General features: G+C 34.1%; 1 protein-coding gene across 1 annotated transcript; it reads left to right on the top strand.

Annotated features, from left to right (window-relative positions):
* Positions 1–1,078: 1,078 nt before the first annotated feature.
* LOC106116028 (UNC93-like protein) lies at positions 1,079–13,234 on the top strand. Its single transcript, XM_013309736.1, has 11 exons — positions 1,079–1,250; positions 6,122–6,358; positions 7,233–7,395; positions 9,316–9,439; positions 10,234–10,382; positions 10,554–10,672; positions 10,808–10,967; positions 11,160–11,300; positions 11,525–11,651; positions 11,840–11,960; positions 12,331–13,234. The coding sequence occupies exons 2-11, from the start codon at positions 6,132–6,134 to the stop codon at positions 12,467–12,469; spliced, it is 1,470 nt and encodes a 489-aa protein (XP_013165190.1). The 5' UTR covers positions 1,079–1,250; positions 6,122–6,131; the 3' UTR covers positions 12,470–13,234.
* The last annotated feature ends 1,246 nt before the right edge of the window (positions 13,235–14,480 follow it).

The following is a 14,480-nucleotide window of genomic DNA, read 5'->3' as shown; positions in this document are numbered from 1 at the left end:
GGTTGGGGGCCCGGCTAGCGCGCTAGACCTGTCGGAACACCATCGACTAGTCCTGCGCGCTCCACCAGGCCCCGGGTCCGGCTAGCGCGCTAGACCTATCGACACCTCGTCGACTAGTCCTGCGAGCACCGCCAGACCCTGGTGTTTGGTTCGCGGGGCTTGCGCCCTACCCCGACCCGAATGCCGGGGCGTTCCCCTATCCACCACACGGGGACGCGCCACGTCGGAGTTCACCTCTCCGCCCACCCGGACAACCGAGCAGGTCCGTGGTGGTTGACTACAACTGGCTCAGGCTCCTTCAACGTGTTAATAGACGAACGCCTAAATATTTTTTAATGTTTTAAAATGAAAAAAAAAAATAAACTAATAATAGGAATTTAATTGCTTGAACCTATTGCAAAACTTGTTTTTAATATAAGTATTATGCTACTATATTAAAAACGTTCAAAATGTTTTCCACTTCCAAACGTTACGACATGTTAATACCATTAGCATTTCATTTAGGCGGCTTATATCAAGGGCTTTAAAAGTGACAGATTCAAGACTTACCACTATTAAAACAAATAAATCACAAACATTAACTTCTCATCCGTATTCAGCAGTTAAACTACGAGGTAAATAAAACATACTAAATTAACTGTAACCTAGGGGATAAGCAGATATTATGGATTTGATAAGGTCCTAGCAAACGTTCCTTGCATTCATGAGTCATGTGATGTGATTCAGTCAATTCTTGTATAATAAATGTATTATATTTTGTCTCTTTATTATGTCGTATTAATATCATAAAACTGGTACTATCTTACTTCTTACCTATATTGTAAATGCGAATATTTGGATGGATGGATGGATGTTTGTGTGAAGGTATCTCTAGAATGGCGGTATTGATCTCGCTGAAATTTGACATAGAAGTAGAACATAGTCTGGAAGAACACATACCCTACTAACTAACTTTTTCTTAATACCACACAGACGGAGTCGCGGGCGACAGCTAGTTATATTTTTTCGCGTGTGTCCAATTAGTTGAGTACAATGGAAACGCACACAGCTGTAAACCGCAGGCTGCGCTTGCGCCGGTGCTTTTAGCTTAGTTACGTTCCTATTACCTCATTGTTCACTTCGCGCTCGCGATCCTATTTCGATTATCGATTTTAATAATCGATATAAAATTAAGTTGTATCATAAATATTTACTTTATGCCAGTAGTGATTTCTTAAAGCTGCGCGATTTATTGTGAAATAACTTCAAAGGTGAGTTAACAATGTTTAAGCGTTATTATTTACATATTTATAAACTTAAACTTATCAAAATATTGCTTATTACGATAAGTAAAAATAAAAAATATCTATCATTGCTTTAAAAAGAAACGTTGCACAATATTATCATTAAAAAAAATATATATATATTTATGTTTTGGATAAATCATTGCTTTGTTTATTTTACCGACCTCTTTTTCGGATGAATGGAGATCGTATGCTGAGAAGTTTTTATTAGCAAATGTTAATTATCACGTACGCAACAATAACCTTAGGCATGTATTAGGAAATAGTACGAAAATAGCGTGAGAAAGGTCAACTTTATTTTAATTCAAATAACCAACCAAAATAAAATTATAACGGTGATATTTGGTTTAAGTAAGCATTATTTACAATAAAATTCATTAAGATTGTCAGAAACAAAATCTATCCTAAGGCTTTGCTCAACTAATTATTAAAGGATTCTGTGTTTCAGTGGAAATTTAACTAGAAATAAACATTCGAATTTCTTAATTCTGACTACCTGCGAAAATTTGATGGAATATTATGAGATTTTAGTGTTTTTTTAGAACAGGATACACGTAGATAGACTTAGGATAAAACGCCTTGCTAACTATGTCAGCGTGTCTGATATGACCTTATTGTGTAAAGTTCACACCGTACCATTTCCAACCAGAACTTCATATGTTTTGTGTTTTATGTTTTGAAATATAGTTTTTTTCTAAACTTTTATTGCATACTACGATGTAAGCAAAATTTGCGCATATTAAAAGTATTATTCATATTTTAATGAAATATTTCCGTACTAGCTGTCGCCCGTTACTCCGTCCGCGCAGAATTGAAAAAAAATTAATAGCGTATGTGTTCTTCCAGACTTCGGAATTTGTTCAGCCGTTCTGGAGATACCTTCAAACAAACAAACATCTATCAATCTAAACATTCGCATTTATAATAATAGTAATTTTTGTAGAGAATAATAATTTATAATAATCTGTCTCACAATACATATGCAAATAGTGCGGAAGTTGCGTTCACTTTGCCCACTTCAAATATTCGAGGTCAAAGAAAATTAATCACGACAAAACTATTCTGATATTGCTAGATATAGATTTAGATGAAACAATAAAGGCACTAAATGTACACGTAAAGTTTTATTATTAAGTTTGTGTTATATTATTATAAAAAAATGTTAAACTTATTTGTTACATTTAGGAAGTAAAAACATGTACTGTAAAATAAAATATTTAAATCATAACACAGGCATTAATTAGTAAGACGCCAATAAAACAGGCCAAATTAAATATATAAAATACAAAGCCACAAAGAAAAGCTCATTATTTATTATAATTAGGTTTTTGATTGTTTTATTTTTTCCGGACACAATTAAAACAAAAGCAGTTTTAGCAGTACCAAGACTAGACTTTGTGATAACAATCAAGTGTAATAAACAACAAGATAACTGTCAAACCTTGACCAATCCTCGTCTGAGGTCAATAAATATAAATCGACTAAACATTTTATTAATACAACTCTTGTGTCCGATCGGGATCAATCGAGGTTGAGGTTCTGAAGCTTATTCGTATTATTACACAGGACTAAATTGAATGCCTACTGCGTTGCGATAGGAAAGCCTAAATAATTATTGTGACAACAATATAATACATCAAAAAAATGTGGAATATTTTTTTATATCATAAGGTGGCAAACGAGCGAGCGGCCACCTGAAATCACCGAAATAGCGATGTGATCGTTGCCCATAGACATACGCAATTGCATATGCGTTGCCTACCTTTAATCGACGGAGGGGAAGATGCACAGAATGAAAATATCTTCCCTTTTCATGCATCCTTTCCGAAAAGTCCTCTTCCACTTCCCATCCTTTCCTTATAAGAAAAAGGGTGGGAAGGGAAAGAGGACTAAATAAGGCCTCCGGGACGCACACTCATCAGACGAAATGCGGAATGGCTTCCACTTCACGCCTGTCTTCTGTGTGGTCGTGGTATTTCACCGGTCGAGCCGGGCCAATTCGTCCAATGTTAAAGCGGGCTCTACCACTGTTAAAGCAATATTGTCATTAGCGATAGAAATTTGTTTATTTTTTTTAGATTTTATAGTACATGAAACCTTTTTTCCGTAATCAGAACAACTTTAATAAAGTTTTATACAACAATCAGTCCAGTGGTTTAGGAAAACGGTGACGAATATACAACGCTTTCCCTGGGAATGACAGAAGTAAAAGAGGCCTAGCAGGAAAATTTGCGACAAATAGTCTTCGACAAATTTTGTCGGTATTAGATTTGTGCAGCGCATATGGGACGAGAAGTAGACTAACAAATCTCTTAATCGATTCTCTACTGGCTTACTCATGAGATATTGATATTTATTACTATAAATTGGATCAATAAAATATTTAACCTGAAAAGGAAATAGATAGGAAATAATCAATAAAATTACAAACTAGATTAATGTCATTGTTCGAGGTAATAATACACGAGGAAGTATGGAATTTATTTTACAGAAATAGTATTTATACGTATAAATACGATTATTGTAGTATTGTTTTTGTCCAGGTATCATTGGGATGCGCAGGAGAAGGAGGGGTTTCTTAGATATGCCTCCTATCCGCTTCCCAGTATTAATTAGGAAGAGGCATAGGCCAATATGGAGTATACCCATGTAACGATAGAGTATTCCCCTCGTACAAAAAGTATGTGTTGGATAAGGTCATTCCTACCATGAGTTTTCTAATTCTTGATGTTCGCTAGTAGGCATCTCCAAAAGATAAATTTGGCGCAGACAGAATTTTGTTTGTAATAGCGCATAGGTTACTTAATAAGTTTTTTTTATTTGCGCGTAAACGAAGTCGCGGGCAAAAGCTAGTTGAAGAATAAAAACTTAACGACACCTAAAAGCTATATAATAAAACTGAAGATGAATCATAGGTAGTACAAGTAAGCAATCGTCTGCATCAATTTGCATACCAATATTTGAACTTTACTCAAATTTATAAATATAAATAATTGGAGTGTCTGTATGTAACATCAATATAACATTTAGATATTTTATGCACACAATGTATTTGTGTTACTTATAACAAAAAATAATTTTTAAATTTGTTTGTCTATCTGTCTGTATGGAATTCCGTATTTGTTTGAGGTAATCTCCCAAACGGTTGATACCAATTTTGACTGGATTTTTAAATAAAGGTATGTAGATCCTATAACTATAGTTATAGGATCCGCATATAGGGGGATATGCGGGAGTAACGTAGGTGGTTAATTTTTTTAAAGATTTTGCGAACCGAAATATATGAAGACAAAATCGCGACAAACAACTAGTCAAATATATAAATATAGAGGGAATTCCCAGGTTGTTCTTATTATCATGTTTTCCGTGTCTCGTGGATATGGTGTTTACAATTTGACGATGAGTGGAATGTAATAACATCTCATAATAAATACCTTGGAAATTTTATTTTAAATACCAAAAGGTGTTAAAACACGTGACTTTTATAATTTTTATTAATCACCGTTAATAATTTAAAATTACATGAGGTCCTAGTTGCTCATATTTACAAAAGTAGTAGAGTTTTTTGCACTAAGTAAAATCGCAAGACATGACAATCTTACATGCGACATTGGGCCTAAAAAAACAACAAGACAAGTTAAGGTGTAAAACCCCAATTGTGTTTTCCGTCTTTGTATAAATAAAACGTAAAATTAAAGATTTCATTAAAACAAACTTGTTTATACGTAATGTAACCCTACACTAATATTGGTTAAACCCACACTATTATAGTAAAATAATTGAATTGTAACAGTGGTAGAGCCCGCTTTAACATCTTCGCACGAATCAGCCCGGCTCGCCCGGTGAAATACCACGACCACACAGAAGACAGGCGTGAAGTGGAAGCAATTCCGCGTTTCGGCTGATGACTGTGCGTCCCAGAGGCCTAATTTAGTCCTCTTTCTCTTTCCACCCTTTTTCTTATAAGGAAAGGACGGGAAGTGGAAGTGGACTTTCCGGATGAGAGGATGCATGGGAACGGAAAATATTTTCTTTCTGTGCATCCTCTCCTCCGTCGATTAAAGGTACGCATATGTAATTGCGTATGTCTATGGGCAACGGTCACAACGCTATTTCTGCGATTTCGTGTGGCCGATCTCGTTTGCCACCTTATGATAAAAAAAGTCAAAGTTTCGGTTTAGTTTTAGAACTAACTATGGGTTTCTGTGACAGAAAATCCCTGTTTAAAACATATTGTTGTCTCTGTTTTGTCAAAGATAATGACAGAGATGACGATATGATACAGAGATTTCGGTTTTAAAAACCAACGGTTTGAGACTTAATATGCTTAAATACTATATTTATTGATAAAGATATCGCATTGATTATGTATTCCATATGCGTGTTCGAGCTCGCAGCACGATACAGATGAATAATAAAGTACGGGCAATTACATTTATAACAGTTTTTATAAGATACATTATGGATTTAATAAAGCAAACTATATTTAGTCTACAGCGCTTTATATCTTTTTAAATGTATCATGATTATAGAAAAATGTTATTAGTCATTCTTTGTCGCCTTGGGGGAAAACGGGGTTTTCTGAGACTTGATTCACTAAAACCCATTCGGTGATCTGGGTTCCATTTTAAATTCTATATTTCTTAAGTCTTTAATTTATGAAGCGGTTTTAATTAGGATTGAACTTCTTAGTGTTGTTAATAGAATTGATTTGGCAATTTTTGTCACCAACGACCCGAGTGACATGAGGTTCATGTTTTAGCGAGTAACTACTTATGCGTGCTATCAATCAGTTATGTTTATTAATTTGTAAAGTAATTTTTGTCTTTCTTCCCCAGTTCGTCCACAATGCCGATCAGCAGTCCTGCGGTGTTCGGCAGCAATGAGAAATGGCGCATTAACCGCAACATCTTAGTACTGGGGTTTGCGTTCATGGTGCAATTTACAGCGTTCCACGGCGCTGCCAATCTGCAGAGCTCCGTCAACAGCGACGCTGGCGCGGGCACATTCACTCTCGCAGCCATATACTTCTCACTGATACTATCTAACATCTTCCTCCCTGCTATTGTTATCAAGTGAGTTTGCCTATTTCATTGACTTTAAGGCTAGAAGTTGGTACGATTAAACAGCTTGGTAGGACTAAAAGAGCTAATTTACCAAAACTCATCTGCAACAGCCTTAAGAGTTGTAGTCCTACCTAGGTCAGGAGATTTCCGTGTGTGATTCGTACATCACGTCAAACCCACATCCCTTTTCTCTTCTTTCTTATTAAAAACGGGTCTAGATTAGTGCCTCAAGCGTCTTAGTTAAGCGAAAGCTTTTGTTTTTAGGTGTTATTAACCTAATTTACAGATGCAGATTCAAATATAATTAAATTGCGTATATTAAAACATCATTTATTAGCGATCGGTTTAAAACCCGTTATTGGATAGTGTGAATTTACAATCAAGTCGTGTAGAATTTTGTAAAATTATTTAAAATTCAATTACTTATTCCTAATTGTTATACGTTAACATTGCAAATTGTTAATTAAACTCGGAGAGCGGAACCGGTTCGCCTTGGGGTTACAGCGGCTCACTTCCACCCTCTCTCTTACAATTTGTTCATTTGTTTGTTTTATGGATTTAGGTTTTACGATAAATGATAAAGGTCAGTCGCGAACTTTGACTTTTAAGTGACAGGACCTGTCAAGCAGGAGCACTCCAATCTGTCAAATAAACATGAATAATAACTTCAATCTTGCTTCCTTGTGTACTCGTTTTGTGTGTGTGAGAATCCTATTGCGTTCATAAAGATCTAAGTGTCAGCATCAAGTGTGATTATCATCTTTATCTCTTTTTTTGAGGATGAGGATTTTTTTGAGTGAAGTGTTAGGTTTGGTTTAGCTGTTATTTTCGCCCGGTTTTATTATTATATAATAACAAGTACTTAGTGTACATCTTTTTGCAGATGGCTGGGGTGCAAGTGGACGGTGGCGCTATCATTTATAGCGTACATGCCGTTCATAGCGGCACAGTTTTATCCCAAACTGTATACGTTGGTGCCCGCAGGTCTCATGGTCGGCTTTGGCGGGGGGCCGCTCTGGTGCGCCAAGTGTACATACCTCGCTGTGGTGAGTTAAGAGATCAGTAGATATAAAGACCACCAAAATGAATACTGTTTTAGACAAATCAAAGTACCATTTAGATGTGTTTTAGCGTTATTTCTACTTATGAGATATAGGAAATAACAATGCCAGGCCCGTCATCCACCCCTCTATGGGTTTACAGATGTCAGCTGTCGCCCACGACTCCGTCCGCACAGAATAAAAAAAACGAATCAGTATTCGTGACTTTCAGGTTATGTTCTACATCTAAGTTAAATTTCAGCGAGATCCATGCAGCCTTTTTTCACATCATCTATCCACACATTCGTATTTATAACACAGTAACAAGGACTTATTTCCATTTGGTGTCATTTAGATTTTTGACAAAATGTTGATGAGACTTATAGCAGTATATATAAGATATGTTTTATAAATATTTATAATATAATTAAAAGTTTTTCAACGTTCGCACCCGGACATTACGTAGGATTTATTTTAAACGGACATGCAGCCGGATACAGTACACTTAAATAATTATGTAAACCAAGATTTTAACTTACTTTATTGATAAATTAGAGAATTTTTCTATTAAAATATCCATCTTTTTTATATTAAAATATTAGCAGATTTGTATAAATTTACTATTATTTCTTGTACCATTCCAACTAAGCTCTAAGCTTGTGCTAGGACATGGTTTACGACAATAATCGAATGGCGGAATTCGAACCCCCGATCTCGTTATCGAAAATCCGTACCCTTAACCATTAGGCTATTGGCGCTTAATATATCTATATTTATACACATACAAACCTTATTTAATTTACGAAGTTGCTTTTTGTAAACCCTGTTAACACCTAAACCATAGAACGATTAATAATAATAAAACTTTTCACATCAAAACAATAGTCGAGGGTCATTGAACTTTTGTTCCTTTGTTTTGTAAAGGGACCTTAGTCTTCAAGGACAAATCAAATAGTCACCGCCTTATTCGTAAATACTAATGGCTCAATCGATGGTATATTCAAATTTCAACATACATAATAAGACATATGGTTTTCCCGAATACCTCTTAAAGGATATTCATTCCATGTTGCCCATTGTACTTTGTAAGGTTATGATAAATTAAGCTTCGTACATGTCATAGTAATTGTGTTGTGATTGATTCGGCTTAATGGATTCCACAATAATCGTAGTTATATGCAAATCAAATCAGTTTATTGTTGATGTGTAACGAATTTGCGTGATAATAATTTAAGTTTACTTACGTTAGATATAAGGATTGAATTGTTAAAGTCGAATTACGTATTTCTTTGTTTTCATTAAAATGTATGTTGAGGTAATGATTAAAATATACAACACTAGCTGTCGATCGCGACTCCGTCCGCGTGAATATATAACAAAACTTAATTTGTGTAGCCTATGTGTTCTTTAAGACTATGTTCTATACGTATGCCATATTTAATCGAGATTTTTGTTCAGCCGTTCTAGAGATGTCTTCAAACACCCATCCATCCATTCACATCACATCTATCCAAACATTCGCATTTATAATATTAGTAACTTTAATAAAAAACAGCTCTTCAAGGCATAAACTCTAAAAAAATATGAATAAATAGTATGCTATGTCCGTCTCCTGGCTCTAAGCTACCTCCTCCTCACCAATTTTCAACCATATCGGTAAAGTCGTTCTTGAGTTATAAATATTTTGGATTCTATTACGTTTTGTTGTATTACATTTTTTGTCCTGAATAGCTTTTTTTATACAGCAATGTTTTTTACGTAATAATCTTTTATCTTTCTCTTTAATCACGAACAACTATTATGCACCAGATTTAATTACTATCTTTTTACGAAGGTTTGTTAGTGACATTTAAACGGTTAAAAAATATCTTATGAGGTAAACGACTTTTGAAATATTTGATAAATATATAGTTTCGTTTGTTTCAGGTTGCGGAACCATATGCAAAGCTTTCAGGAGTTTCAGCGGATGTGCTCGTGGTTAGATTTTTCGGCCTCTTTTTCATGTTCTACCAAATGGCACAGATCTGGGGAAACCTTGTTTCCTCGGCAAGTAAGTTATTTTTGACTTCTATAAAAATACATTTTATTTTTAGAATGCAATGTCAACGTATAGGAATAGACATTTGTTTTTTTTTTAATTTCATTTAACTTTTTAAGGTTAAGAAAGGTAACAAGGACAGATACGCATTTAACATGACTTGTTGGAAACAAATTGTGCCATTTAAGAATAATAATTATAGGTAAATTTTAGATTTATAGCTAGTTTATATTAATTACGTAATTTCTTTATAAACTATTGATCATATAATCCCAGTTTTCCATCCCACGCGTATGTAACAAGCTTGTTGTGCAAATTTTAAAATTGTTCAATTGACTTTAAAACAAGGATACGGAGACAGGTATTTGGCGTGTTGCGGTCATAGACATAGTTTTGTTTTTGATACGGTGACGGAAGTACGGAGCGACCTTGACTTGACATACACCAGTTCCTATTCATGACCTTGCACTTGGCCTTCGCTTCTAGCAATATTTATTTAATTTAATAGATATTGAATATTATTTAACATTTAATGACATTTAAATGAGAGTTACGTTTTTATGGAATAAGTTAATGCATGCATTTTTACTGTTGTTCCTGTATTGGTGTGATCATCGAATTTAATCTTTTAATACATCCAAGAAAACGTAATTAAATATTATTTAAAATATTGGATTGCTTTCCAAAATTATTAACAACTTTAGAATAATGAACAATATAATACTTTTACAATTGTTGTTTTGATACATTGTTAATGTACCGTCTTTATATTTTGGTTATCATCTTTTTTGTATTCCTGTGAATAGTTTTGTCGTCATCTCTGGGCGAGACGGTGACTTACCCGAATGATACGCTCGTGACAAGTACATCTGATCTTGTCACCAATGTGTCAATACCGACAGTGGATTTCGGAGCCACGTGTGGTGTTAACTTTTGCAGCGGCTCTACTGGACATGTGAGTGATACGAAGATTTTTCAAAAATAATTTCGTGAATTATGCCGTCTTTGGATTCCTTCAAGTTCTTTTTTTTCCTATAATAGCTGTTCATTATAGTTCGCACTAAACGTATAGCAATAAACCCCTGTAATAGTTAAAAATAAGGATATAATTTGTAATATTTTGTAGGAGAACACCAATCTTGAACCGCCATCACCTCTGAAAATCCAAGTGATTGCGGCAGTGTACTTAGCCTGCATGGCCTCTGCTGTTATCCTGGTATTCGTCGGCGTTGACTCATTGAAAAGGTAAACCAAAATTATAACATTTTAAAAATGTTCTTCTAAGTTTTAAATATATATCCTGAGTATATATTAACAGAAGTTATCTATAGAACATCCCGTATTAAATTTAATCTCTTCCTATTGTTATTTAATTCTCAGGTACAGCGGCGATCGGGTGGGAGCGAGCAAGGGTAAATCGGGGCTGGTGCTGCTGGCAGTAACCCTGCGTCAGCTGCGCCATCGCTATCAGCTGCTGCTGCTACCAGTCATCGGGTACATAGGCGCGGAGCAGGCTTTCATGGCGGCGGACTTTACACAGGTAGAATAGATTTCATTTTAGAAAACTACATTGAGGGAAACCCTAAGTGTGTTGGTGGTTTTTTTGACCAACGATGATGACGATTTTATTAGGAGATGATTAACTTAACTTAGTTTTATTAAATAATTAGAAATGACAAAGAAAAAGGGAAATTCTGCTGCTTTTTTTATGCATTTGATTTTATTTTTAAAGGCGTTTGTTGGGTGTGCATACGGGATAAGTAACATTGGATTCGTGATGATTTGCTTCGGCGTGTTCAACGCGGTGGCCGCACCGCTTGCTGGAGCTGTCGTCAAGATCACCGGCAGATACCCTGTTATGCTCACCGCTTTGGTAAGCTATTAAACAACCAAATTCAATAGGCGATAGACAGTTTATATTTATTATAGTTTGGTTATCTCTATTCAACGAGAATATATAATATGCAACAGTGGATTGTTGATTGGATTATTGAAAATCCTTGGTTAAAAAAATCTCAAATTCTGAAGCGAATACGATTGCTTTACTGCTTTGATTATACCTATCGCAAGAATATGTTCATCTTTATTTAATTTCAGGTTTTAAACTTATGCCTGATAAGCGCGCTGCTTCTGTGGCGGCCCAGTCCCGACCAGTGGCTAGTATTCTTCGTACTCGCTGCTATCTGGGGGGCGGCAGATGCGGTGTGGCTCGTGCAAGTAAATGGTAATCTTTGATGTATTTTTATACTTATTGTTTATATAATCGATCTGGTTGAGTTGATAGAGAAAATTAATATAAGGAAACAGTCAAAAATGGTTGAGCTTAGTCCCTGATTTATATGCTTGTACCTATATGCCAATATATATGGTAAAATACGTCATAGCTTATGCGTACTTTTTCTTTTATTTTAGCATTATCCGGGATTCTGTTTCCTGGTGATGAAGAAGCTGCCTTCTCTAACTTCAGGCTGTGGGAATCTACTGGGAGCGTGCTGTCTTATGCATCCGCGCCTTACCTCTGCGTAAGGACGAGGTGAGAAATCTTTTTAACTATCTGTGCCCGCGACTTCGTCCGCGTGGAATGCTGTCTTTGAGCTGCGCGCGGTACTGGACAGTATTCGGCCATTGCAACATAACTTTTTTTTAAACGTAGCCTTAGTTACTCCTTATTACATTAGCTACCTTCCAATAAAACAACAGCAACAGCCTGATTATAATTTTTTGCTATTATAAGTTTGCTGAAATCTATTTTATGTGAAAGGCGTTTAAATCGTTTTAATGGCAAGTACATATTTATTGACGATAAGGCTTTTTAAAAGGCCACGTTTAATCTATTAATTATCTTACACAGTCCACTCAAGTGGTCTAGATCTCTCCAATAATGATACCTTTTTATGTCCTAGGCTGTACGTCCTGCTAGGCCTACTTATACTGGGTTTCTCTGGCTACACGGTCATAGAGGTTATGGAATACAAAGTGAAGAAGACTCATCACCACGAAAGGAACTTTGAACTCGTTGCTGAGAAAAACGACCGAGAGTAAGGATTACTTTTATTATTTAAGAAATATGAGCAAATGTTTGTTATTTTAACGAAATTTACGTAAAGCTGCAGGTGTTTTTCGATATTATAAAAGGTAATCGCAGTACATTAGACAGAGTTTTCTAAGAACTACACTTTCTTGAGATATTATTTTACTGCTTTTGACGTAGATACGATATTGTTATTTAAAATGATTGAAGCAAAATCTACAAAAATAAAAGTAACTATATTTTTTTCATCAGGCGCTAAAAAGTATGAGTATTGTTAATGAAAAAATCATTTATATTACTGACCAAAGATATATCTGCGTAAATTAATTTGCAATTGTTTACTCCGTTGTATGACAAACGTCATCATAGAGTCACAGAATATTGACGGATTACTTGAGATTTTTAACGCCTGATCTCATAAATTAAACATATAGCATAAACATAAATCTTTTGCGTGTATCGTAAATTAGTATTAAATGTTTCCACTATTATTGCAACGCATGACTTCGTTTAAAAGAGAATTATAATGGCTAAGAGTGAATATTTTAAAATTTTCATGGCTATGTCTACCTGAAACTAGTTCAAAGAAAAGTTACACAATGTATATTATATATGTAATAGTATGTATGATGTAACTGCAGGAATAATAAGCATAAGTGCTTAAAAACTTGTATAAAACTTTGTGTCTCCTGGCGGCAAGATTTAAAAATAAATTGACCTTATGTTTAAGAATAATGCGTGTGTCCGTAACTTATAAAATATTTTTAAGGGTTTATAAAAATCAAACAGATTAAAAAATTGAAATAAACGGTTGTTTTTATTCTCTTCACATAAATACTTAAAATTTGGACTGAACTTAATCCATTAATAGCTAACAAGCTAACAAATCTAATTACTAAACAATGCAATGAAGAAAGGTAAACAGAATTGACTAAAACTTCAAAGAAAGCCGCTCAAGTTATTCATTGAAATAACAGACAACGACACGCAGGGGACAAGCTTGTAATTTAAAATAATACAGTTAGTTTCTATCTACCAAACACTACTATAAAAATATGTCATCCCTTTCATTTTCTTTGAACAAACAAAGACAACATTATGTTTTGACGATGCTTCGCAGTCTAATTGTACACTTATTTTTTTAAAATTAAAAATTCAAAAATATATTTAAATTAAAAGTGAATTTGATATATCGAGAAAATACACTTGACAGGCAGTATGATTGATAATCTATGTAGTTAGCCATAGAGTAAATCCATTCGTAAAGTAAGACATGCAAATAAACAAGTACTGCAATATATTGTATTCGAAAATTATTGTTCTATTGTTTACTGCATGCCTCACTATACTGAAGTTATCTTGCCGTTCAGTGTATTTTTATTTATAATTAAAATGCAGGATTTTAAAAAAAAAACCTAAGTAAACTACAAGCTTGTCCCAAACATTACCTTTTTAAATTGAAATAAATTTAAATCAAACATTTAAACATATAGATAAGAATTATAATTATATTAATTTAATGTATGATTCGTCCTATTTAAGAGATTTTAAAGTTTAATTTTTATTAGAAAAGTTTATATTAGAATATTTTTTTTCCTAAAAAAATAATTCCGTTCTTTATGGTTTGACATTGTTTACGTGTGACCTTGAAGTAATTGTGTTAAAATAATAAATTTCGATAGTATCATTAAAAAAGCTAATCTATATATTTAAATGTTCGACAACGCATTACACAATACAAATAATATATTAATAGGTACAAATTTACAATCATAAGTCACTGGTCCATAATAAAACTAAAATTAACGAAAGCTGTGATACAAACTTACTATATATAAAATCACCTATCAACAATCGTTCAATGATACATCTAAACTATTGTATCATAAATACAAATTTAAAGCACATATTCGTAATACTTTTTGAAAATATCGAACAATTATTTATTTATGAAGGAAGACATTTTAAGGCACTTTAACATTTTTTTTAAAACATTTACCTAAATAGCACCATGCATAATTT

Source organism: Papilio xuthus, unplaced genomic scaffold (assembly GCF_000836235.2).
Source record: "Papilio xuthus unplaced genomic scaffold, Pxut_1.1 DF827777.1, whole genome shotgun sequence".
NCBI classification, from domain to species: Eukaryota; Metazoa; Arthropoda; class Insecta; order Lepidoptera; family Papilionidae; genus Papilio; species Papilio xuthus.
This window is presented reverse-complemented; position numbering and strand designations above follow the sequence as displayed.